The sequence below is a fragment of the Melitaea cinxia genome, chromosome 11 (genome assembly GCF_905220565.1).
Source record: "Melitaea cinxia chromosome 11, ilMelCinx1.1, whole genome shotgun sequence".
Taxonomy (NCBI): Eukaryota; Metazoa; Arthropoda; class Insecta; order Lepidoptera; family Nymphalidae; genus Melitaea; species Melitaea cinxia.
In genome coordinates, this window is record NC_059404.1 from 16,779,797 (window position 1) to 16,804,351 (window position 24,555).

The window sequence follows — 24,555 nt, forward strand, 5'->3', positions numbered from 1 at the left end:
ATATTCGGTAGGTCTGAGAGTAGGACGTAAGCCTTTTTTTCCATACCCTCAAGGGTGGTCCTAACCAAATTTTAAATTTTTTGAAACAAAATTATTCATATAATTTTTTTTTTATGATAGGGCATTAAAAATACATATAATCCTAAATTTTCACTCTTCTACCACAACCCCCTATTTTTTAATAGCGATATTAGTACATCAAAAAATTTCTACTTCCGGTGGTCGATAATTGATCAGTTACCACTCGATCGGCTATTCCCGCCAGGCGTCTACCTGTTTCATTTCTCACTCCGCTAACAGTACAGAGGAGAATAAAGCCGGTCTCCTGTCTTTCTCATAGTATAAGCTTTCTTTAACTCACTAAAGTTGAAGGACCTTAAGCTAAACCGTTTTCGGCCATTCTTTGGATTTAGCGTTGATCGTAGCAGGACGTTTATACTTACCATTTTACTTTATCTTATAGAGATGTAAGTTTGAAATGTATTAGTTAAGATAGTAAAAGTACAATGAATACAAAATACATGTTTTGTTATTTTTATAGGCCGTCATCGTTCACAGCGCTCTGTACCCCTTTCATTCATATACCACATCCGCACCAACTTTCATTAAGTTAGTTATTTTTTTAACCACCAAAAGCTAGTCATAATATAAGATCATGAAACTGGTTTATAAATAAAGTAGGCGCCTTGCTCTCTTCCAGTGTCGTGATTCGACTCCGCCTTAGAATGTGGGTGAATATATATTAACTATAAAAATATACGAATACGTCAGCCGACCGTTAAATACAAGACATGCATTAAGTTGCCTACTGTAGGGACAGACACACAAGTACGTATAGTTGAAAAAATCAGTATAGTTCGCAGTATTTAAATGAATATCCACGCTGTAGAAAATCTTAAAGTATTCTTTAAACCTCTTTGTTTACATAACATTTATGCGTTTCAAAAGTATCTCGACATATATAAAGTTTTTCAGCTATTTTTTAGGTCAACAAAGTCAGCTTGGATTAAAAGTAGAGATGAAAGAGAATATCCAGCCGAATTATTGTTTTAAAAATATATATTTTAAGTAATTACTATATTTATCACTTACTTGACTTAGAAAATGAATTACCCAGCACTCATACTGCACCAAGGGCAAATTATGGTGTATAAATACTAATTGTTCTGCATTAAGAGGTAGCAACTGGTGTAACAAAAGTACTGTGTGGCTACGGTACTAAAGAATATAGCCACCCCCTCTCTTCCCGTGGGTGTCGTAAGAGGCGACTAAGGGATAACACAGTTCCACTACCACCTTGGAACTTAAAAAGCCGAACGGTGGCGGGATAACCATCCAACTGCTGGCTTTGAAATACACAGGCCGAAGACGGGCAGCAGCGTCAGCGACAAAACCAGAACTGCGGTCACCAACCCGCCTGCCCAGCGTGGTGACTATGGGCAAAACACACGAGTTCACGTTATTTTTGGCGTAAACTTGTGGAGGCCTATGTCCAGCAGTGGACTGTATAGGCTGTATGATGATGATGAAGAGGTAGCAAACGCTTTCGTTTGCCTTCGTAAATAAGGCCAGCTTTAGAAGTCTTTCGCTGTACACAGTGCTGTAAAGTGCTGAATGATAGATTTCGCCTATTTAGCTACCCAAAAATAAGAGTCATAGTCGCGATCAAATCGCATTGACTTAAGATAAAATTTTAGCTCCCATGATATCGTGTTGCATTCTTCACGTAGAACCTGGCTAGTATTGTTTTCATTTGCAACCTCATCAAAGCAGTTTCAAAATGTGTTATGAGTTTTGTTAAATACAGTCTTGTCTTATATGCTTTTTTTCATTTTCTGGCGATGCACTAAACGGCAATGATATGCCCGAGCGACTACAAGGTTGACCGAATATTTCTTTCGTCTCTAATTTTTTTTGACTAGGCAGACAAACAAGCTTACGGCTCACTTTATGGTAAGCGATTACCGTAGCTTATACACGTCTGCAACACCAGAAGCATTGCAAGCGCGTTGTCGACTCTACCACCAAGAGCTCTGGTCACCTTACTCACCATCAGGAACACAACACTGCTTGAAAACAGCATTATTTAGCTGTGGTCTTCTGTAAGGTCGAGGTACTTCCTCAGTGGGGCTGCTCCATATTTTGAGCAGGAAATTTCCTGCATTTTTCCTTTTGTGCCCTTAGTAAAAATGAAATGTATTACTATTCAACTTGTTACTATTGACTCAGATTTACTAGATAGTTTGACAGCTTCTAATCCTGCATACGATTTCATAAATAAATTTAAATTTGAGCTCAGCCTCAAGAATAAAAAGTGCGTATTTTTACCTTGTGATGAGAAAACAAAAATGGCGAGAAGATAAAAAAGTACACTACAGTATTTAGAGTTTATCACCCGACTGAGCAACGCAAAGAAGGGTAGTATAATTTATCTTATTAATTGGGAATAATTTGGGGGGGGGGGGGGGGGGGAAGTTGTGGTAATGAATGAAAACCAAAAACAAACACTATAAATAATATACATTTTAATACCATAAGTTTTTATCTAAATTTTTTATTCCTGTAACTTTTTATGAGAACTGATACAATATAATAGAAAGTAGATGTTTTTTTTAATAAATACATCGAATTATATAATAAATATTTACAATTTCTTCTGGCAACGATGATTCATCCCTAGAGATTCTAACTAAACTAATTCGAAGCTTCGGCTATCCTGAAAACGAAATGTACAATATAAATGAGTATTTTGAAAAGCAGCTTTAAGCCAGGATGTCTATTTGTTTCAAGTTATTTTAGATCAACTCGGAACTGTCATGTAATAAATACGGGTCACTTTTGCCGCCATAATGGAAAGTTATAAAAAAGTCTGCTCCGACATGCGATTGGGGTTTAAGCTATATGGACTCCTATTCTCCAAACGTGTCGTTTGTGGTTGTGTATTCGAGTTTGTTTAGAGAAGGTCGGGAAGGGCTCACCTGCGGCTTAGCACGTATGGTGCAGGTCGGGAGGGGGGAGGGGGGCTTACCTGCGGCCCGGCACGTGTGGTGCAGGTCGGGGACGTGCTCACCTGCGGCCCGGCACGTGTGGTGCAGGTCGGGGACGTGCTCACCTGCGGCCCGGCACGTGTGGTGCAGGTCGGGGACGTGCTCACCTGCGGCCCGGCACGTGTGGTGCAGGTCGGGGGCGTGCTCACCTGCGGCCCGGCACGTGTGGTGCAGGTCGGGGACGTGCTCACCTGCGGCCCGGCACGTGTGGTGCAGGTCGGGGACGTGCTCACCTGCGGCCCAGCACGTGTGGTGCAGGTCGGGGACGTGCTCACCTGCGGCCCAGCACGTGTGGTGCAGGTCGGGGACGTGCTCACCTGCGGCCCAGCACGTGTGGTGCAGGTCGGGGGACGTGCTCACCTGCGGCCCAGCACGTGTGGTGCAGGTCGGGGGATGTGCTCACCTGCGGCCCAGCACGTGTGGTGCAGGTCGGGGGATGTGCTCACCTGCGGCCCAGCACGTGTGGTGCAGGTCGGGGGATGTGCTCACCTGCGGCCCAGCACGTGTGGTGCAGGTCGGGGGATGTGCTCACCTGCGGCCCAGCACGTGTGGTGCAGGTCGGGGATGTGCTCACCTGCGGCCCAGCACGTGTGGTGCCGGTCGGGGGATGTGCTCACCTGCGGCCCAGCACGTGTGGTGCAGGTCGGGGGATGTGCTCACCTGCGGCCCAGCACGTGTGGTGCAGGTCGGGGGATGTGCTCACCTGCGGCCCAGCACGTGTGGTGCAGGTCGGGGGATGTGCTCACCTGCGGCCCAGCACGTGTGGTGCAGGTCGGGGGATGTGCTCACCTGCGGCCCAGCACGTGTGGTGCAGGTCGGGGATGTGCTCACCTGCGGCCCAGCACGTGTGGTGCAGGTCGGGGGATGTGCTCACCTGCGGCCCAGCACGTGTGGTGCAGGTCGGGGGATGTGCTCACCTGCGGCCCAGCACGTGTGGTGCAGGTCGGGGGATGTGCTCACCTGCGGCCCAGCACGTGTGGTGCAGGTCGGGGATGTGCTCACCTGCGGCCCAGCACGTGTGGTGCAGGTCGGGGGATGTGCTCACCTGCGGCTCAGCACGTGTGGTGCAGGTCGGGGGATGTGCTCACCTGCGGCCCAGCACGTGTGGTGCAGGTCGGGGGATGTGCTCACCTGCGGCCCAGCACGTGTGGTGCAGGTCGGGGATGTGCTCACCTGCGGCCCAGCACGTGTGGTGCAGGTCGGGGATGTGCTCACCTGCGGCCCGGCACGTGTGGTGCAGGTCGGGGATGTGCTCACCTGCGGCCCGGCACGTGTGGTGCAGGTCGGGGATGTGCTCACCTGCGGCCCGGCACGTGTGGTGCAGGTCGGGGATGTGCTCACCTGCGGCCCAGCACGTGTGGTGCAGGTCGGGGATGTGCTCACCTGCGGCCCGGCACGTGTGGTGCAGGTCGGGGATGTGCTCACCTGCGGCCCGGCACGTGTGGTGCAGGTCGGGGATGTGCTCACCTGCGGCCCGGCACGTGTGGTGCAGGTCGGGGATGTGCTCACCTGCGGCCCGGCACGTGTGGTGCAGGTCGGGGATGTGCTCACCTGCGGCCCGGCACGTGTGGTGCAGGTCGGGGATGTGCTCACCTGCGGCCCGGCACGTGTGGTGCAGGTCGGGGATGTGCTCACCTGCGGCCCGGCACGTGTGGTGCAGGTCGGGGATGTGCTCACCTGCGGCCCGGCACGTGTGGTGCAGGTCGGGGATGTGCTCACCTGCGGCCCGGCACGTGTGGTGCAGGTCGGGGATGTGCTCACCTGCGGCCCGGCACGTGTGGTGCAGGTCGGGGATGTGCTCACCTGCGGCCCAGCACGTGTGGTGCAGGTCGGGGACGTGCTCACCTGCGGCCCAGCACGTGTGGTGCAGGTCGGGGGATGTGCTCACCTGCGGCCCAGCACGTGTGGTGCAGGTCGGGGATGTGCTCACCTGCGGCCCGGCACGTGTGGTGCAGGTCGGGGATGTGCTCACCTGCGGCCCAGCACGTGTGGTGCAGGTCGGGGATGTGCTCACCTGCGGCCCGGCACGTGTGGTGCAGGTCGGGGATGTGCTCACCTGCGGCCCAGCACGTGTGGTGCAGGTCGGGGACGTGCTCACCTGCGGCCCAGCACGGCGCGCGCGGCGGCCAGCACGTCGGCGGCGCGCGGCAGGGCGCGCGCCTCCAGCGAGCGCGCGTACGGCATGGGCACGTCCGCGCCCGTCACGCGCCACGCCGGCGCGTCCAGCTCGAAGAACGCCGGCGACTCCATCACGCGGGCGCAGATCTCCGCGCCGATACCTGCAGTGGTATTTTATTCATGTAAATACAAGTCTTTTTTTGTGAGAAATGCTTTTACGCACCCTGCCGACGAGGCCGGCGGATGTGTGGGGCTCCCGGCCCGATGCGAATGACCCAAAATACCCACTAAAACCAGCGGTACACTCATCGTCATAGCGGGGTGCCACGGAATCGCTTGCGCATGCTACCGTGACGCCCCGACAGTGGGCCCGCCGGTGCACGCCGCCTTCGTCTATAAACTAGCTTACTGACTGCGAAGCTTGTTGCGTGCAACGCGATATTGAAGCCTATGGGTCTCGGCCTTGACTTACATGTAAATCCTCTCTACCAACATCCTTCGCCCGACTAATGGTGAACTACAAGGCCTTTTGAAAATAAGCGTTCCGCAGATCGTTATCTAGAACCAGATCGGCACCGTTATGCCTGCGACAGGCCGCCCGAAGATTTAGACGACCACCAGTACAACGCGCGTCGGCACTGCGGGAACGGCCAAATCGCAGACATCGGTAAACGACCTGCACTACGGTCAGCTTGTTCATTCCCGCTGACGTCCTCAGCACCGTGGTGAGAGGCCCGACGCTGTATGATTGCGGCCATCCGCGCCATGTCCACATCCAACTTGCTGAGGGCTCAATGTTCAACTTGCTTGGGCCCCTCGGCGATTTTACCGAAGATAACAGGGTAGACACGGTTTAATCGAATGTAGAGATGATCTGATAGGGTCTTCACACTCTCCTCTACCCTCCAGACCGTCACTCTCCATGCGACTGCGGGGCTGACGAATGATCAATTCACCGCAGACCCTCCCCGCAATCGCACACAAGTATTGACCGTTTCCCTATTCAAGAGGGACAGACCAAAAAGAAGGGCCCAAGCCTGGATGGCATGCCCCATGTATTTCCCCACGCTCAGGACTTTGCGTTAAAGTTCCCAAGAATAAGAATGGGTCTTGGTGACTGGCGGCATGCCCCAGACCTGATGGTATCGAGCAATCTCAAAATCAGCCAGGCTGTGGTTGGGGGAGAAGTACAGGCCGACTGAGTTAAGAATATACTTTGCAGCGAACCTGTGCACAACCTGGGTTGCCTGAAAAAACCGGAACCACACACTTCCCAGGATACTAAATCAAAGAAAATGTGGCATGGGAAAAATATCTAAGGAAGACACCTGAAATGGCGGACTTAATCACCGCCAAGAAAATTGTCACGCATGACAAAGTAATATGGGCCATCAACAGTTTCCTAGCATACTAATCGGCGGGACTGGATAAAGTTTTTCCAGGCCTGCTAAGATGGAGCGATAGGAAACTAATAGACCACCTTGTCTCCATATATACCATAGTTGTCTAGCTTATCGCTATACTTCTAAAGTATGGAAGGAAGTTAAAGTAGTTTTCATACCTAAACTCGGCAAAGGAGACTACTCGCAACCAAAATCAATCAGACCTAATAGCCTCCTTTCAACTGAAAGTTCTGGAAACATTAATAGATCGGGAACTGAGAAGCACAACTTTAGTTGAACAACCTCTGAATCCCAACCAGTTAATATCCATCTATCAGGTAAGGTGAATCAACTAGCTCTATGTGCAGTATATCTGGCGCCTCCTGTTCGTCTTCGAAAAATATTCTTCACCGATCTGTATTATCGGTGACTTCAATTTGAGTCAGATTAATTGGAGGTTAATTGATAGTGTTTGTTATACTACTTTCTTGCCAATTTTGTGTAAGCATTTATTAGGTTTTGCTCTGGTTAACAAAATTACTCAATTCAACCACGTAACAAATAAATCTGATCGTACTTTGGATCTAGTATTGTCTAATGTTGGTTCTTATGTTGTTAATGAAAGTGTTTGTTCACTAAGTGTAGTAGATTGCTATCATCCACCATTGCTAATAACTGTCGATTCTTCGGAGGATAAAAGACTGCCATACAATCCTGAGACTATAGAGCTCAATTTCAAAAAGGCCGACTATGATTACATTCGTGAATATTTCAATCAACTGGACTGGAAACAACTGTTTGGTAGGAATAATGATGTTGATGAGATGGTTGGCGGGTTTTATGAAGTTCTAAACAAGGCAATAGAGCAATTCGTTCCATTAAAGAAAGTAAAAATTAGTTCTTATCTGCCGTGGTTTAGTATAAAATTAATTAAAACTCTCAAAGAAAAAAATAACTAAAACTTCGAAATAAAAAATATAACAACCCTCGTGATCAAATCGTGGTGAATTTAATAATATTGTTGGTAGCAGGTGTGAAAGGCTGACTACACGTTGTTACAATGATTACATGGGGAAGCTAGACGTTGGATTAGCCAAGAATCCTAAGTTGTTTTGGTCTTTAGTTAAAATTAAAAGAGGCGGTTCTAGTCGATATCCAGCTAGTATGTCTGATGGGAATAAAACTACGCCTGATACGAAGATCATATGCGATATGTTTGCAAGTAATTTTTCCTCTGTTTATGAACAGAATCATAACACAAAAACAAATGTTGTCCACTCAGATTTTGTTTTATCCTTAAAATTAAATTCAATGTCCCTTGAAGCGCCATTATTGGATAATGAAAGAATTCTAGCTAAATAAAAAACTTTGGATGATAATAAAGGAGCAGGTCCAGACAACGTGCCTCCTTCTTTCATTAAAACATTAGCGGGTGAATTAGTTAACGTTACTAACAATCTTTAATACCTCTCTTTCTACAGGTGTTCTTCCTTCAGTATGGAAAACAGCAAAAGTGGTTCCAGTTTACAAGAAAGGAGGTTCCAGGTTACAAGAAGTGAGAACAGGTTACGAGAAGTTTCAAATTATAGGCCTATCTCAATACTTTCTTTATTTGGTAAAATATTTGAATCACTTGTTAGTCCTGTCTTTCAAAGACATTTTCGTATGGATATTAGTGAACACCAACACGGATTTGTAAGTTCTAGATCTACCTGCACTAATCTTAGTACCTTTACTGTATTTAGTGAAAGCTGTCGATGCTGGTAAACAAGTTGACGTTATCTATACAGATTTCAGTAAAGCCTTCGACAGAGTCCAACATGAAATATTAATTAATAAGTTGTCACATTACGGGATCACAGGGACATTTTTGTCTTGGATATCATCTTATTTGTCTAACAGAGGTTTCTATGTAGTAGTGAACGGATTTAGCTCTAGCACTCGTAGTATAGCTTCAGGTGTGCCTCAGGGTTCTCATTTGGGTCCTGTCGTATTTAACATGTTTATAAATGATCTACCTAATTATCTACAGTGTTCTGGACCCTATTTGTTTGCTGACGATAAAATTTTCGAGAATTATAGAATCAGTTTCTGACGCTACGTCGTTGCAAAGCGATATTAACAAGCTCATCGAATGGTGCAGTTTAAATAATATGCAAATGAATTATTTAAAAAAAAATGTTTCTTCTTGTCGTTTTCTAGAAAGCAACATAATCATACATTTGAATACCATATTAACGACAATTGGATTCAGGAGATGGACACTATTAGAGATCTTGGTGTTTTGTTTGATAGGAAAATTACTTTTGTACCTCATATTGAGAATATTTGCAACACTTCACTTCAGCCTATCGCAGTCCACTGCTGGACATAGGCCTCCCCAAGTTCGCGCCACACATCCCGGTCTTCCGCAATCCTCATCCAGCCTACACCGGCAATTTTACGTAGATCGTCGGTCCAACGGGCCGGAGGACGTCCCACACTGCGTTTGCCAAGACGCGGTCTCCACTCTAGGACCCGTCTACTCCAACGGCCATCGGTCCTGCGACACAGATGACCAGCCCACTGCCACTTCAACTTGCTAATTCTGTGGGCTATGTCGGTTACTTTCGTTCTCTCGCGGATAGTCTCATTTCTAATCCTGTCTTTGAGAGAGACCCCAAGCATAGCCCGTTCCATTGCACGTTGTGCGACTTTAAACTTGTGGACCAGTCCCTTGGTCAGTGTCCACGTCTCGGCTCCGTATGTTAACACAGGCAGGACGCATTGCTCGAAAACTTTTGTCTTCAAGCATTGCGGAATCTTCGAAGTGAAGACTCGACGGAGTCTGCCAAACGCCGCCCAGCCCAACCGAATCCTCCTATCGGCCTCCTTCTCGAAGTTGTTGCGGCCTAGTTGGATAGTATGGCCTAGGTAAATATAATCCTGAACAACTTCGAGAAGGGTACCATCGACCGATACCGGTATCGGTATGACTCGGTTGTTAAACATAACTTTCGTCTTATCCAAGTTCATACAGAGACCGACACGTCGGGAGGACTCGTTTAGGCCGGCCAGCATTTGGCCTAACTCATCCAGCGTCTCCGCAAAGATGACAATATCGTCGGCGAAACGGAGCGGAATATTTGCAACAAAGCTTCCAAAATGTTGGGATTTGTGATCAGGTACATAAAAGACCTTAAAGATTAGAAAGTAGTAGAAATTCTAAAATATTATTATTTAACTCTTTGGTTCGCAGTATCTTGGAATATTGCAATGTGGTGTGGCGTACACATTACTGTGTACACTCTTTACGTTTAGAGCGAATACAAAAACGATTTGTGTGGCATCTTGCGTTCTCCGAAGGAAAGACAAATAAATTAACTTCTTACTAAGTAATAAACATCAGTATTGTGGTCTACTATCATTAGAATAACGTAGACAACTATTAGACGCAATGTTTGTCTACAAAATTTTTAACAACAAAGTTGATTGTCTACATTTGTTACAATCTTTTGACCTCCGTGTTCCCAAATGTACCCCTAGTAGACCAATTACCCCTCTATGCCCTCTTCTAGGGTTCTGAAGAGCACGAAGAACTGTTCTAGGTTCTAGTTCCCTTGTGCCACAAATCTCTAAATTTATAAACGGCTGTAGTGGTTTGGTTGACCTTCACACTAACTCCATCTATTCCTATCGTAAAAATGTGTTTAAATACAGGGTTACTTGTAAAACACCAGCATCCTTGCAGGACAAGATAGCTAACATCATAAGTAACAACATTTGTTCTACGACTTTTCATAATTTGTTAGATTTTACTTTCATACAAAAAAAAAAAAATTAATTTAATTTTCCGTTTGAATGTTATAAACTCTACGCGCATCCCAAATATTAGGTAAACAGTTACTACTTGCGGGTGTGAATGTGAGGGGGGAAGGAAGGGCCGGAGCGGTACTAGCGCCCTTGAACTTGAACTATTTCGCTAGCCGAAGCAGTCGGCGCGGCGAGTTTGATGCGCCCGCGTCATATGATTTTGTGTGCTACTCGTATTTATTTTACTTGTATCGATCAATGTATTGTATCTGTACTAAAATAATTCTATAACCATGGCGTACTGCTATTCTAATGTCGAATACACGGAAATGGTGAGGATGATTATTATCAAATTAAAACGAATTCGGAAGTGTTAGCACGTGTTAATGAACAGCTGATTTTTAGGTGTGGTGTGTGTGTTGGTTGTGATAATGACTATTTTGAACGCTATGTGCGCGATGTAGAGGTAATAGAAATTAAGTTTGTAAATATAATTTTATTGTCAATTATTTTTTATTTTTTAATTATTGTAAATACGCTGATTCCACTTTTTTAATTCGCCTGCATTAAACAATGAAAAGTGAATAATACCCAGCTACCAATATTTAATATTAATTTGGTTTAATTAAACTTTAGTAAACGTTAAAGACTAATAATTAGCTAAGTTAATAATTTTCACATATTTTGGATGTTCAGAATTCAGATAGCTAATCTACATACACATTTACCTAAGTCACTGCGACATACAAACTGTGATACTGCCTACAAACCCACTAAGCAATTTATATTATTAACTTATTTATTTTATTAACTAGAATTATGGGGCAGAGAAAGTGTTATTTATTATTATTATTAGCAGTGCAAAAGCGCGCGAGCGTCGCGTCGTCCTTTCGATAATGAATGAATCAATGAAACATAGACTTACAAATGTTAGGACCGTACAATAAAAGCTTAAAAAATCATTTTTAATTAATGTATTGAGTTACGTCAAAAGTCGTAGAACAAATGTTGTTGTACATAATGTTAGCTATCTTCTCCTGCAAGGATGCTGGTGTTTTACAAATAACCCTGTATATGTACAGTATTTGACAATGTTTTTGTAATTTTATCATTGTCTGGTACCATCAACGGACAACTTTTCTTTTTCTAGTTTTAAATATTTTTAGTTAAGTTTGCTGATAATACTGTGTAATTTTTGTGAAATGTCTTTATTGTTAAAAACGTGGTGTTTACCTGTAAGTAGTTATTACATTTAATTTTGTAATATTTGTAATTATTTTTAAGTTATATTAATATAAATAACTGTATAATAACCTGTTAAATAAAAAAATAAATAATGTACTATGGTGTGTTATACTTTGTAATAAATTAATTTAAATCTGTTATCATTTTAATTTCATCATGCTCTTGTTGCATTATGGTTAGTTTTTTTATTTTTAGGTTGTCATGTTAAGAATTTAATTTCTCTCTAGATTAAATTTATTTAACGCGAGACAATATTTAATTTTAAGCAATTGGCTGGTCATTTAGTTGAAAACTCACCAGACTGAGGCCAGCCCTGTTCCACAGTGATGAGATGGTGAGTCTTAGCGATGGACTGTGCGATGGTGTCGAAATCCAATGGCCTCAGTGACCGGAGGTTAATTACCTCACATTCAATACCTGGAATGTTAATGTAATAGTTTATATGGGTTTGTGTGATGCTAAATGAGAATGTGTATGGCCAAAACACACAGAGTCAATTTAAATGAAAATTATATGCCTGTATTGTACTGAAATGTATGTACACACATAGCTTCACAGCATTACCCCCAAATTGGATATTTTTTTTATGTGTTCATTAATAACATAAGAAGGTTTGTGTACCAGGATTGCTTTATCCTATCATATTGCTGGGCATGGCCCTCTTTCCCATGTAGGAGAAGTTTCAGAGCTTAATACACCAGGCCGCTTCAATGCCGGTTGGCAGATATATTCCTTACTATGAGTAACGATCTCTATCAGGAGTATATGATAACAACTGGGACTGACGGCTTGACATGCTCTCCGAGGCATGGTGGGGAGACCCACAACGACTGCACAAACACCCAGACCACGGCAAACATCTGTATGGCCAATATAAATGTTTGTCATGTGCGGGGATCGAACCGCCAGCGCAACAGTCACAAACCAGAGCTGTGACCGTTGCGCCATAGCGTCAGGTAGTTGTTAGTAAAAGTAAATTCTGAGGTTATAGTTACGACAATAAATAAAACATTGAAAAATAAGATCTTTGCACCTATTGATTTAAAATATTAATGTCTCATGGTAAAAAGGAGTAAGTCAATAATACATTGAATAGTAAATAAATTACAATTTTCTAACAAATCACAGGAGTTGCTTTCTTATTAACTGCATTGTGAAAAGTTCTAATCTAGGTTTCCATACACATGAAAACGGATCTCCCTTTAGGTCCTTGCTTATGTCACTTCCAGGTATGTATCGGTTGATTGCGCTAGTTATTACAATTTCTTTTATATAGCTCAGTAAAATATATATTATTTAATAACTATATGTCAAGATACATAAAAGTTTGAATTACCTGTTCCTGCTAGTTCATTGGCAGCCTGTAGTGCTGTGTCGGTGGCTCTACCAGCACATACTACTGTTATATGGTTGCCGGGCCTTTCAATTTTAGCTTTACCTGTGAAAATTATACAACATGTATAAAGTTTGCATACAAGGTTACTTATATACGTACTTGTATATCCTACAGTAATACCTTACCATCTGGTGAACTGTACGCTTGTTTGCCAACCTGTTGTATACAAAAAAGACGTATTTTTTCATCGATCCATCCATCTATCAGCCTTTAACAGTCCACTGCTGGAGATAGACCTCCCCTAATGTTTGCCACTCCATCCGGTCTCGCGCCCTTGAATCCAGCGGCTTTCCGCTGTCTTCTTAGGGTCGTCAGTCCAACTGATTGGAGGACGGCCTGTGCTTCTTTTGCAGAGACGTGGTCGCCATTTGAGAACCTTAATTCCCCATCGTTAATCGATTATACTTGCAATATGGCTTGCCCATTGACACTTCAGCTTGCAGATTTTGAGAGCTATATCAGTGATCTTTATTTGTCTTTCATCATTCAGGACTCTGTCATGCAAACACCAAGCAGCTCTCTCCATCACTTGCTGAGTGACCTTGAGCCTATTGAAAAGGCTAACAGTAAAAGACCACGCCTTAGCACTGTATGTCATCATTCACAATTTATTCACTCTATTGTAAGTATATCAGTTTTTTTCATATTATTTGGCTTAAATATGTGAGATATTTTCTTTATTATAACAATAAACTAATTCATACCAATGGGCAGTACAAAGTCAGGTGACAGGGCCTCATCAGACATTTGGAATGGAACTCCGTACATGATCTCATCTTCTAGGAACACTACTGGGTCTTGGTCACGGATGGCAGCTTTTAAAAGACCTAGAATAAAAAAAAATATAATAAATTTCCAATTATTTATTGAAGTAAAATTTCTTTACGCTAGCTTGACTTAGGGAGTAAGCTGGTCAATGGGGCGAGGCGAACGGAACATGAGAGGTGCGAGCACACATTTTTTTTCTCTTTCTCTCATTCTCTTAGACATTTACATTTCGTATATCTAAGACACAGTGTAGGTCTATTGTGTGGAAATTTTACTTCAGTCGTATGGTCTAAAGCATACTCGTTTTTTTTGTTACAGTTAGAAAGTGTTAGTGTTAGAAGGTGTTATAAAATTTGCTATAAAGGTTTTAAGGAAGTTAAAAATTACGTTAATTTAGTTCAAAAACTATTTGTATCAGAATTTTTATTTTGCTTTTAGCAATAATCAAGTTAACATCCAATGATAAGTCAGGAAAAGATGAGGTAGGTATTACTAAAACTGTCGGACTTTGCTTTTGGGTTGAGTGTTGTATACAAGTGCTTTAACTCAGTTGCGTTTTCTTTTCAATTTTAGTTATCTTGTTATCAGTTAAATTGCCTATTTGTGTTGTTGTCCTGGTGAAGGTTTTGTGTGTGTTGTTTTAACGTAAGTATTTTGTAGTTCTATTTATAATAATGGATGACGAACCTCCAGATCCTGGTGGAGGTTATGTTCCACCTATAACATCTACATCCAACATGGAGGTGGATACAGAAAATAGGCGCAAACGTCCAAATTCTGACACCTTAGCATCACAAAATCCAAAAAAAACTGTAATAAACCCTCATAATGTCACACCTTCCGTCCAACTTAGTTTCACAAATCCTGAATTTGACAAGGAGAAAAATAAATATTCTACAGAGGATATTGGACCCTTTGTAGTGCATATTTCTAAAATAGAGCAAGAACCCAATTCTGGTACAATACTAAGACCAATACAATTTGGACATTTTTTATTTAAAAATAATATTCAAAACATTATGCTGGATGGTATTAAGCGAGTAGGAAGGAACAGATTATCAGTTCAATTCAAAACTGCTTCAGATGCAAACTCTTTCCTTGAACTGTCAGTATTATCATCAGGAGGATATGTAACTTCTATCCCCATGTATAGTGTCTCACGTATGGGAGTAGTTCGCACCATTCCTACTGAGTGGTCAATGGAAGATGTTGTGTCACAGTTGGTTGTCCCTGATGGATATGGTAAGGTTATTCGAGCCCGGAGACTAAGTAGAAAAACATTTAATGATAACACACCTGTTTGGATACCTACCCAATCTGTTGTCATAACATTCTCTGGACAAAGGCTTCCTAAACATGTTTATCTTTTTTTCAACTCCCTTCCTGTGGAAACCTATGTACTTCCCACTATACAGTGCAATTATTGTTGCCGGTTTGGTCATATCAAATCCCAGTGTCGATCCAAACCTAGATGTTTCAAATGTGGTCAAATGCATGATGGAGAAAGTTGCACTCAAACCCCAACATGTTTATTTTGCTCAGGAAATCATCCAGCAAATGACCCTTTATGTCCAGAACACTTAAGGCAGAAATCAATTAAAGTAGTGATGTCCCAAGAATCCATTTCCTATTTGGAAGCATCTGCCAGATTTCCACAAGTTAAAAAATCATTTGCTGATGTAACTAGACTCTCATCTATTTCTTCACCTCCTTCAACTCCTGACAGACAAATTAGACCCACTCCCACTACTACATCTTATCGCAAAACTACATTTTCTCCTCGTCGCCCAATTCCTCCTCCACTCCCAGGTTATGACAGACAGGCACACTATGACATAATTCATACCCCCCAAACTAATACCCAAAACGGTTTAGCATACCCTGACAGTAATACATCAAATCCCAACAATATTTCATCAAACGATAATCTCATTGAACAATTACTTTCTATAGTCATTAACTTAGTCTCCCGGTTTAGTGACACCGGTCTACCGAACAACCTCATGACCACATTATCCAACTTAATTTCCTTGTCACAAAGCAATGGCGCACAACGTGATTCAGTGGAACAGTCGTAGCATTAGAAATAAAAAACAAGATCTCATTTATTTTGCTAATTATTATAAACCACTTGTCTTTGCCGTTCAGGAGACATGGTTAAGACCTGGGTCTCATTTTGGGGTCCGGGGATACTCATGTTTCAGGGACGATAGAGATGATGGTAAAGGTGGTGTTGCCATTTTGGTTTCCGGTAATACCACTTATTCTTATATCTCTCTTCCTTCCCATAGTGTAGGACTAAACATAGTTGCTGTCCGCGCTATGAATATATCTTTTCTTTCTGTGTACATTTCTGATCCAAATGTGACTGTTCTGTTTGAGCTTCTGTTGAAACTATTATTTCCTCGGTTCCTCCTCCCATTTTTATTTTAGGTGATTTTAATGTTCACCATACTAGCTGGGGTTCTTATTACTGTGACCAACTTTCTTCCTCTTTTCTTGATTTTATAGATAATTTAAATTTGGTGATTCTTAATGATGGATCTCCTACTCGTAGAGTTTCCCCCGCTCAAAATCCAAAGAGTGCAGTAGATTTATCCATATGCACTCCATCCCTGTCTTCTCATCTTACTTGGAACATCCTCCAAAATACATTTGGAAGTGATCACTTCCCGATTGTTATTTCCATTTCATTGTCATCATTACCTGTTTCTTTACCCAACTCTCCCAGATTGAAATACAAATTATCTAAGGCAGATTGGTCACTTTTTTACTCAACTACTGATGCTGAAACCCAAAATTTTCCCCCCATAAATATTTATAATGTTCACTCTCTTTATAATAATTTTAAAAATTGTCTGCTCAGGAGTGCCAACTTGTGTATACCTCAAAATGTAGGGAGTACAAGGATTTCCTCCCCACCCTGGTGGGATAGTGAGTGTTCAAAAGCATGCAAGAGTAGAAAAGAGGCAGAACGGATATATTCAGCTTCTATGACTCTAGAAAACTTTATGAAATATAAAAATGTAGCTGCCGCAACAACCAGATTATTTTTACAAAAGAAAAAACTTAGTTGGAGACACTTTTGTGAAATTCTATCTCCATCATCCTCTCCTTCTTTAGTATGGAGAAATATAAGAAAATTCTGTGGATCATTCTCATCCAATGTCCCTATAACAAATGATCCATCACTGTGGCTAAACTCCTTTGCACAAAGACTGGCTCCTCCTTATGTTCCTTCCTTAGAAGAATCTGAATCTTTTTCCTCTACTCCCCTTTCTACTTCAGAAAGTTTTGATTCCCCATTTTCTTGGGAGGAATTTCAGTTGGTACTAGGGTCCCTTGAAGACTCCTCCCCTGGGGTTGATGGCATACCATATTCCTTTTTTGTTAAAAGTGGTCCATCAACTAAAAAAATTGTCCTGGATGTTATTAATGCCATTTATTTGACTGGAATTCCTCCTGAGGAATGGAAAACTCAAGTAATTTTGCCAATTCTTAAGCCGGGAAAACTCTCTACCGATCCCTGTGGATACCGCCCTATCGCTCTTTCATGTACACTTGCCAAGATATTAGAACACCTCATTAAAAATAGACTAGAATGGCTAATGGAAAGCAGAGGCATTCTTTCAAAAAGTCAGTTTGGATTTCGCAAAGGCCTGGGAACAATGGATAGTCTCACGACCTTAGTTACTGATATCCAGATCGCCTTCTCCAGACGTGAGACCCTCATAGGATTATTCTTGGACATTTCTTCCGCGTACGATAATGTACTACTTCCGGTACTCAGGCAAAAAATGCTCAATCTGAGTATCCCAGTGAGGATAGTAAATTTCATTTTCAATTATCTCTCTTGTCGCTCCCTCCTTATTTCTACGCGTAATCTTGATCTATCTCCTAGATTGATATGGAGAGGACTCCCTCAAGGCTCCGTTCTCAGTCCTCTTCTGTATAGTATATACACACACGATTTAGATCTCTCTGTTCTTAGTTTCTGTAATATTCTTCAGTACGCGGATGATCTGGCTTTATATATTTCCTCTGACAGTCTCTCGGACTCTGTTGAACGAATAAACAGAGCTGTATTTTACTTAACAGATTGGCTTGATAACCATGGCATGTCAATTTCTATTGAGAAAAGTAGTGTTGTAGTGTTTTCTCGTTGTAGAACTACTCCAAATATAAGTGTCACTTTTAACGGACAAGCTTTCCCGGTTAAGGATTGTGTAAAATTTTTGGGAGTTGTACTAGATTCGAAAATGTCAGGATCAACTCACATTAATTTGAAGGTTAAAAAATGTGAAAAAAACATTAATATTATGCGTTCGCTCTCTGGTGTCTGGTGGGGTTCACATCCATACACCCAAAAACTGGTGTACAACGCCCTGGTTCGCAGCCACTTGGACTATGGATCGTTTTTACTTCAAAACAGTAATAAAACTAGCTTAAAATTATTTGATAAGATTCAGTCAAAGTCGCTACGAATAATTATTGGTGCCATGAGATCCTCACCAATCAACGCTCTTCAGATTGAATGTGGAGAGCCTCCTCTTCAGTTTCGGAGACAATACCTTTCTGACCGTTTTCTTTTCAAAGCATATCAGTATTCTTCTCATCCTCTTATTCCAAAATTATCTATCCTATCTGAACTTACCTCTTCTTCTAATTACTGGAGACACAAGGAGCTGCCATGTTTAATCAAATCTTTCCTTAAATTGACCAGTCTTCCCTGTCCAATTTATCAGTGTAAGCTAAATCCCTTATATAAGATCCCATATGAAGCCATCACTAGCGCCCCCGAAGTTGTATTAAATCTTGGTATAGAAAAAGGTTCCTCCCTCGCTAACTTCCAGTTTAATTATAAAATTAATGAAATTTGTAAGGACTGGATACATGTATTTACAGATGCCTCAAAATTAACCCAGGAGGGATGTATTGGGTCAGCAGTGTGGATTCCGAAATTTAATGTGGTGCTAAATTTTAAATTGCCTCCACATTCTTCTGTTTTTACTGGTGAACTTTTGGCTATTTTTGAAGCAGTATCCTACATAGAGTCGCACCATTTAGACAAATCTGTTATACTCTCGGATTCCCAGTGCTCACTTCAAGCCATCCTTTCTAATCAATTTAAATCGAAAGTCAAATTCTATTTAGTCCTAAAGATAAAGCATTTGCTCTTTAAGTGTCACTTAAAGGGGATCCATGTCAAACTGGTATGGATTCCTGGTCACTCTGGTATTAAAGGGAATGAAGATGCAGATTACTATGCGAAGGAAGCCACTACATATGGAATATTGTGTCAATATAGGGCTTACTGTTATGATCTCATGACCCTTTCCAAAACCCGCATGCTCTCAGACTGGGGTGAACATTGGTCCCGTAGTAGCCTCATTAAAGGGAAGTACTATGCTAGCATCCAGGAATCAATATTAGTCAAGCCATGGTTCTTTAAATATCGCGATGCAAGCAAAGCCGTTACCTAAACTATATGTCGTCTAAGGTTGGGCCACTCGTGTACACCTGTATTCCTGGCCAAAATACGAATCAAAGACTCCTCTATTTGTGAATGTGGTTTAGACGAAGGCACCCCAGAACATATATTTTTTTCTTGTCCTAAATTACGATTCTCTTTGTATGATGCTCTTCCCCCTGAGATTCCACGTCCTACTGACCTAAAATCCTTATTAATGTGTGTTTTCTCCCCGTTTATTACTTCTTTATGCACTTTCATTGAAACTAACAATATAAAACTATAACGGGATGGAGATATCTAACAAAAGTTAATTATTCCAAGTATATATTTACTATTGTATTTTTATATATCTTTGTGTGTTTTTGTCTTAGGCAAGTTAACTTTTCTTTCAGGTAAACTTGTGCGGGAATTGGAACCGAACTTGTACTCCCACTATAACTCCAAATAAAGCAAAGTTTAAATACTCTGATATTGGCAAATCCGCAAGGGAGCCATTTCAAGAATAATTATAATAATACTAAAACTGTCATTGTATATATGAAGGTAAATTTAATAGTATTTTGCAAATGTTAGCATTTCAAACGATGAGATGAATATCACATAAAAAGGCCATTTATTCTAATAAACCATTAATGATTTTTTAGTTATGACAATAAAAATTAGACTGACATACACATGCTTTTCAAGGCATAACAGTGAAGTCTAAAACAATACACAAATATCCACATTCAAATGTTAATGAAAACGCCAATACTTCCTTTAAACTATATCTAGGAGCTACAGAATAATGCTTATAATGAAACATGTTTGTATCGCTATCTATACGTCAGTACAGATGAACAAGTACCTTTAGCGTCCTCGGAGGAGTAGGGCATGACCACCTTAAGACCGGGACAATGGCTGTACCAGGCTCCGAAGCATTGAGAATGTTGGGCTGCAACTCCGGACGCTGCTCCGTTGGGTCCACGGAACACGATAGGCACCGGCACCGTTCCCGCTGACATATAGAATGTCTTTGCCGCTGAATTTATTATCTGGAATGTTGATATTTATAAATTAAGAAAACGGCTATATTATATGTTTGTGCCTCAGATCGGTGGTAAAGTTGTCGGTCCCAGCAGTTATCATCTATATACATCTCAGCTACTGTTATTCATAGTAAATTACTAATAGAGTAAAAGGCCTTGGTTCAATATGGATCATTATAGGCTGATTCAATTCAGTTCAAAAGTTCAACAAATACAAAATTCTATTTTTAAACAAATAAACATTCAAAAGATTATATCAAAGTACTCATCATCATGATCATCATTTCAGCCTATCGCAGTCCATTGCTGGATATAGGCCACCACAAGTTCGCGTCAATAATGGCGTGAACTCATGTGTGTTATGCCCATAATCATCACGTTGGGCAGGCGGGTTGGTGACCGCAGGGTTTTGTCGCACCGATGACGCTGCTGCCCATGTTCGGCCTGTGTGTTTCAAAACCAGCAGGTGGATGGTTATCCCGCCATCGGTTGGCTTAAGTCCCAAGGTGTTAGTGGAACTGTGTTATCCCTTCTTTGCTTCTTACGACACCCACGGGAAGAGAGCGGGTGGCTATATTCCTTACTGCCGTAACCACACTGATTACTACTGATTAGTACTGGTTTACCTAAAAAAATATTTGCCCTATTTTGAATTTAAATTACATCTTACGTGATCAATAGCCTGCATGGAGAAATTGAAAGTCATAAATTCACAGATAGGCCTGAGTCCTGCAAATGCTGCTCCGACAGCAATACCAGCAAAACCAATCTCTGTGATTGGCGTGTCGATGACTCTTCTGTCACCATACTTCTTCCAAAGTCCCCTGAAATGTGATAACACAATTCGCTAAGTTATTTGAGTTTATTTTTTAGGGGTCAGCCATTAATCACCGGATGTCTTTTTATACATGTTTTTACCTACCCTCCCCCTTGGTAATAGGTAGTGAGGTTTAAGACTAAATAAAATGACATGTATTTTGTAGTTCCTACTAAGAATCGTAAAATTTTAAATTTTATTCTATGAATTTTCGCCAAAATTCTTCGTTCGCTATCAACGGCGGGTCGTGGTCAAACCACACGCCGCTTTTCCGTTTACAAATCGCGCATTTGACGAAAAAATAAATACATGTGATATCACTCAGATACACTCCTTCCCCTCGTGATATTGCGCGATTTTGTCCCCCCTTTCCCCCCTTCAAGCCTTACATGATTAATGGGCGGTTCCTTAAGAAACAATATCAAGCTTGTGGTATTGAAAAAAAAATATAAGGAGTGAAATCTTATAAAACGGTTACGTTTTACCATGCAACGTAAGGCACAACGCACATGAAAGATATAAAAGAGTTCTGTTAGTAAGTAAATAATTAATTTTCATATATGTATTTTTAAATATTTCAAATTTTACGCTTAAAAAATTATAAGTTAAAAGTATAATGAAGTTGCTTATAGCAATACTAAGGGCCTGTTTCACCAGTTATTTACGCTTCAGCCGGTAATATCCCACTACTGGGCATAGGCCTCTTTTCCCATGTAGGAGAAGGATCAGAGCTTAATCTACCACGCAGCTCAGATGCGGTGGATATATTCCATACTATGGGCAACGAATGCTATCAAGTGACACATGATAACAACTGGGACTGTTGGCTTAACGTGCTTTCGCACAGTGGAGAGATCCACAAGTACTGCAAAAACACCCAGACCATGGCAAACATCTGTATGTCCAATACAAATGTATGTTATGTGCAGGGATCGAACCCGCAACCGCTAGCACAACAACCACAAACCAGTGCTGTGACAGTTGCGCCAACACATTGTCACCAGTTGTGAGTAAAGTTTATTATGCAAATATGGTACGATTAGACTTTAAAAGTAGGCGGTAGAATAGGCAATTGAGACCACTTGTACATCAATTAATAATTTTTAATTATTATTAATTTTTGCAGGTAGAAATACCTCATGAATACTTTGGAATTCAATGGTAAAATTGAATAACACATCAAAAACTTATCCGGAAACAGGCTTTAGTCTTTTAGTATTAAATGAAAAGCAGATAGCAGTTTGTGTGGGAACTAAATTGTTACTTTTTAAGTTTTCTTAAATAACAAAGTAGAAACTTTATTGGTTAGGTTTTTTTTTTTTTTGTAAAAAGTATAAGTACAAATCTTAATTATTTTAAGAATATTTAAGTGTGTGAGTTGATATGTAGGCACCAGTTAGAGCTTAAGACTTGCCTGGAAGAAATCGCTGCTTTAGCGATAAGGCCGCCTGTTGCAACTAATGCAAATTTATTATTTATTTTTTTTTACCTAATTAAACTTATTTTACTTTTGTGTTGGTGTGCTAAAGTGTATATAAATAAATAAATAAATAAATAGACAACAATATTCAATATTGTAGTTTTCAAGTTTTCATTACTATTTAAACTGTATAAATTATTTATACACAAAAAAGAAATTCAAAGTCAATTGTATGTGCAAATTGTATTTGTATTACCTATTTATTTAATTTCTTAAAAAGGTATCGGAAAATGTATTAGAAATGAAATTAATAATGATTTTCAGACAAAAAAGTCAAAAGTTTACTAGGTGTATATCTAAATTGAATGTCAACAGTAAATTTACATCATACCTAGATAAGAAAGTCAAACAAAGAACTTAACAAAAGTCATATTCCATTTAATTACATAATTTTTAACAATACTAAAAATTTGTATTGTAGAAAAAATTTAAAAATAAAACCGCGCGAATTCTTTTTTCAAACTTGAGAGCTGTCAACAATGATTTTGGTTATATAACATTGTGAGAGATATAGCACACATGTAGCCTTGACAGAGACCACACTATTGGAGAATTACCGAATCAAACATATGGAATTATGAATATAATGCTTAATATTAATAAATTACCTCGTGACTTTGTAAGCACCGTCGTACTGGGCCACTTCTTCACCTAAAACGAAAACCCGATCATCCCTTTCCATCTCTTCGTCAATCGCCTGGTTCAAGGCATCTCTCACTGTAACAGGGTTTGATGCTAAAGCCTTCGATGTGGAGAAAGAACGACGAGATATCCGAGAAAGAAGTCCGAAGAGTGCCGGTGACGATTTTAATGCCATTTTCACTATAACACTTTTATTTTACACTTATAACCTAAATGTAACACACAAAAGAACTTATAAGAAGTATTTTAAGTGTAGTTTGTGTTTTTCGTCGTGAATAATGATGTTAAAATCGTGTTTTTGGTGCGACGAAGGATGAATGGAGGTCGCAGTCGACTAAAGTGAAGTTTGTTACGTCAAGGCAACGATGACGTTAGGTAATTAGCGTTCAGAAATTAGATATATAAAACGTCTTTAAAAAGGCTTCTCAATTTTATATTTTGTTATTCATCTAGTACATTTCACTAATATACCTCTATGTTTTGTAACCTCTATTTTAGAGCGGGTTATGTCTTACAATCTAAAACAAATCCAATGATGAATACAAAATTTTCTGGTAATATTTTGAAAGGGCATTCAAAATTTCAAACACAAAGACATTCAAATAATTTTTTTGTTTAGACATCATTCTTCTGTAAATGTAATCTTACCTGATTTCTGATCAAATTTTTATTAAAATATTTGAAAAAATTAATAAATTTTTATTCTTGATTTGATCTGATGATGTCTTATAACATAAGGATAAACTTCCGTTTGCTGTGAGTACGGTTCTCATATGAAATCTCATTTTACGTATTAAATTATTTTAATGTTCAGTTGTTCTAAGAGATATTTTAATTCAAAAGATACAAAAGGCCTGTTTCTGCAGTTGTGGATAACGTTATTTGACGGACGACGATATCCAACAGATAAAAGTTTTTGATGTGTTATTCTTTTTTGTAATCGAATTTCACTGTATTTATGCAATACATTATAATATTAGAACATGTTTGGACTATACTAATATTTAATCTTGTACAACTTCAACACCGTGTTCTTGCAAATAAACAATTATTATTATTATTATATTTATAATCCCAAATATGAATCTAAAACTTGATTGAGGTGAAAGTAGTCCTAAAGATCTTTTCTACCTGCAGCTGTTAAAGTCTAATCGTAACTTATTTGCAAAATAAACTCTATTCATAACTGGTAAAACAGGCCCAAAACCTAAAACGACGACCCCAACTAAATAAAAACGTATACACGAACTATTTTTGTAGTAATATTGCTTATTTTAGCAATTGTAATCCTATATAGGAAGTAGGACTATTCTTACTTATTTGTTTTTGATACTGATCTTTTATATCTACTGGGTCATCAGGTCCTG

The 24,555-nt window shown here is 40.6% G+C and overlaps 1 protein-coding gene across 2 annotated transcripts; it reads right to left on the reverse strand.

Moving 5' to 3' along the window:
- Nucleotides 1-2,503: 2,503 nt before the first annotated feature.
- On the reverse strand, nt 2,504-23,543 carry LOC123657560 (pyruvate dehydrogenase E1 component subunit beta, mitochondrial). 2 transcript variants are annotated; one of them, XM_045593084.1, is made up of 8 exons: nt 23,155-23,543; nt 20,920-21,073; nt 20,069-20,255; nt 13,685-13,807; nt 12,921-13,022; nt 11,882-12,001; nt 5,146-5,326; nt 2,504-2,716 (listed from the first exon to the last, which is right to left on the reverse strand). In XM_045593084.1, the coding sequence occupies exons 1-8, from the start codon at nt 23,361-23,363 to the stop codon at nt 2,695-2,697; spliced, it is 1,098 nt and encodes a 365-aa protein (XP_045449040.1). In that variant the 5' UTR covers nt 23,364-23,543; the 3' UTR covers nt 2,504-2,694. The 2 variants fall into 2 exon arrangements, with proteins under 2 accessions (XP_045449040.1, XP_045449041.1); XM_045593085.1 differs by lacking the exon at nt 5,146-5,326.
- Nucleotides 23,544-24,555: the final 1,012 nt, after the last annotated feature.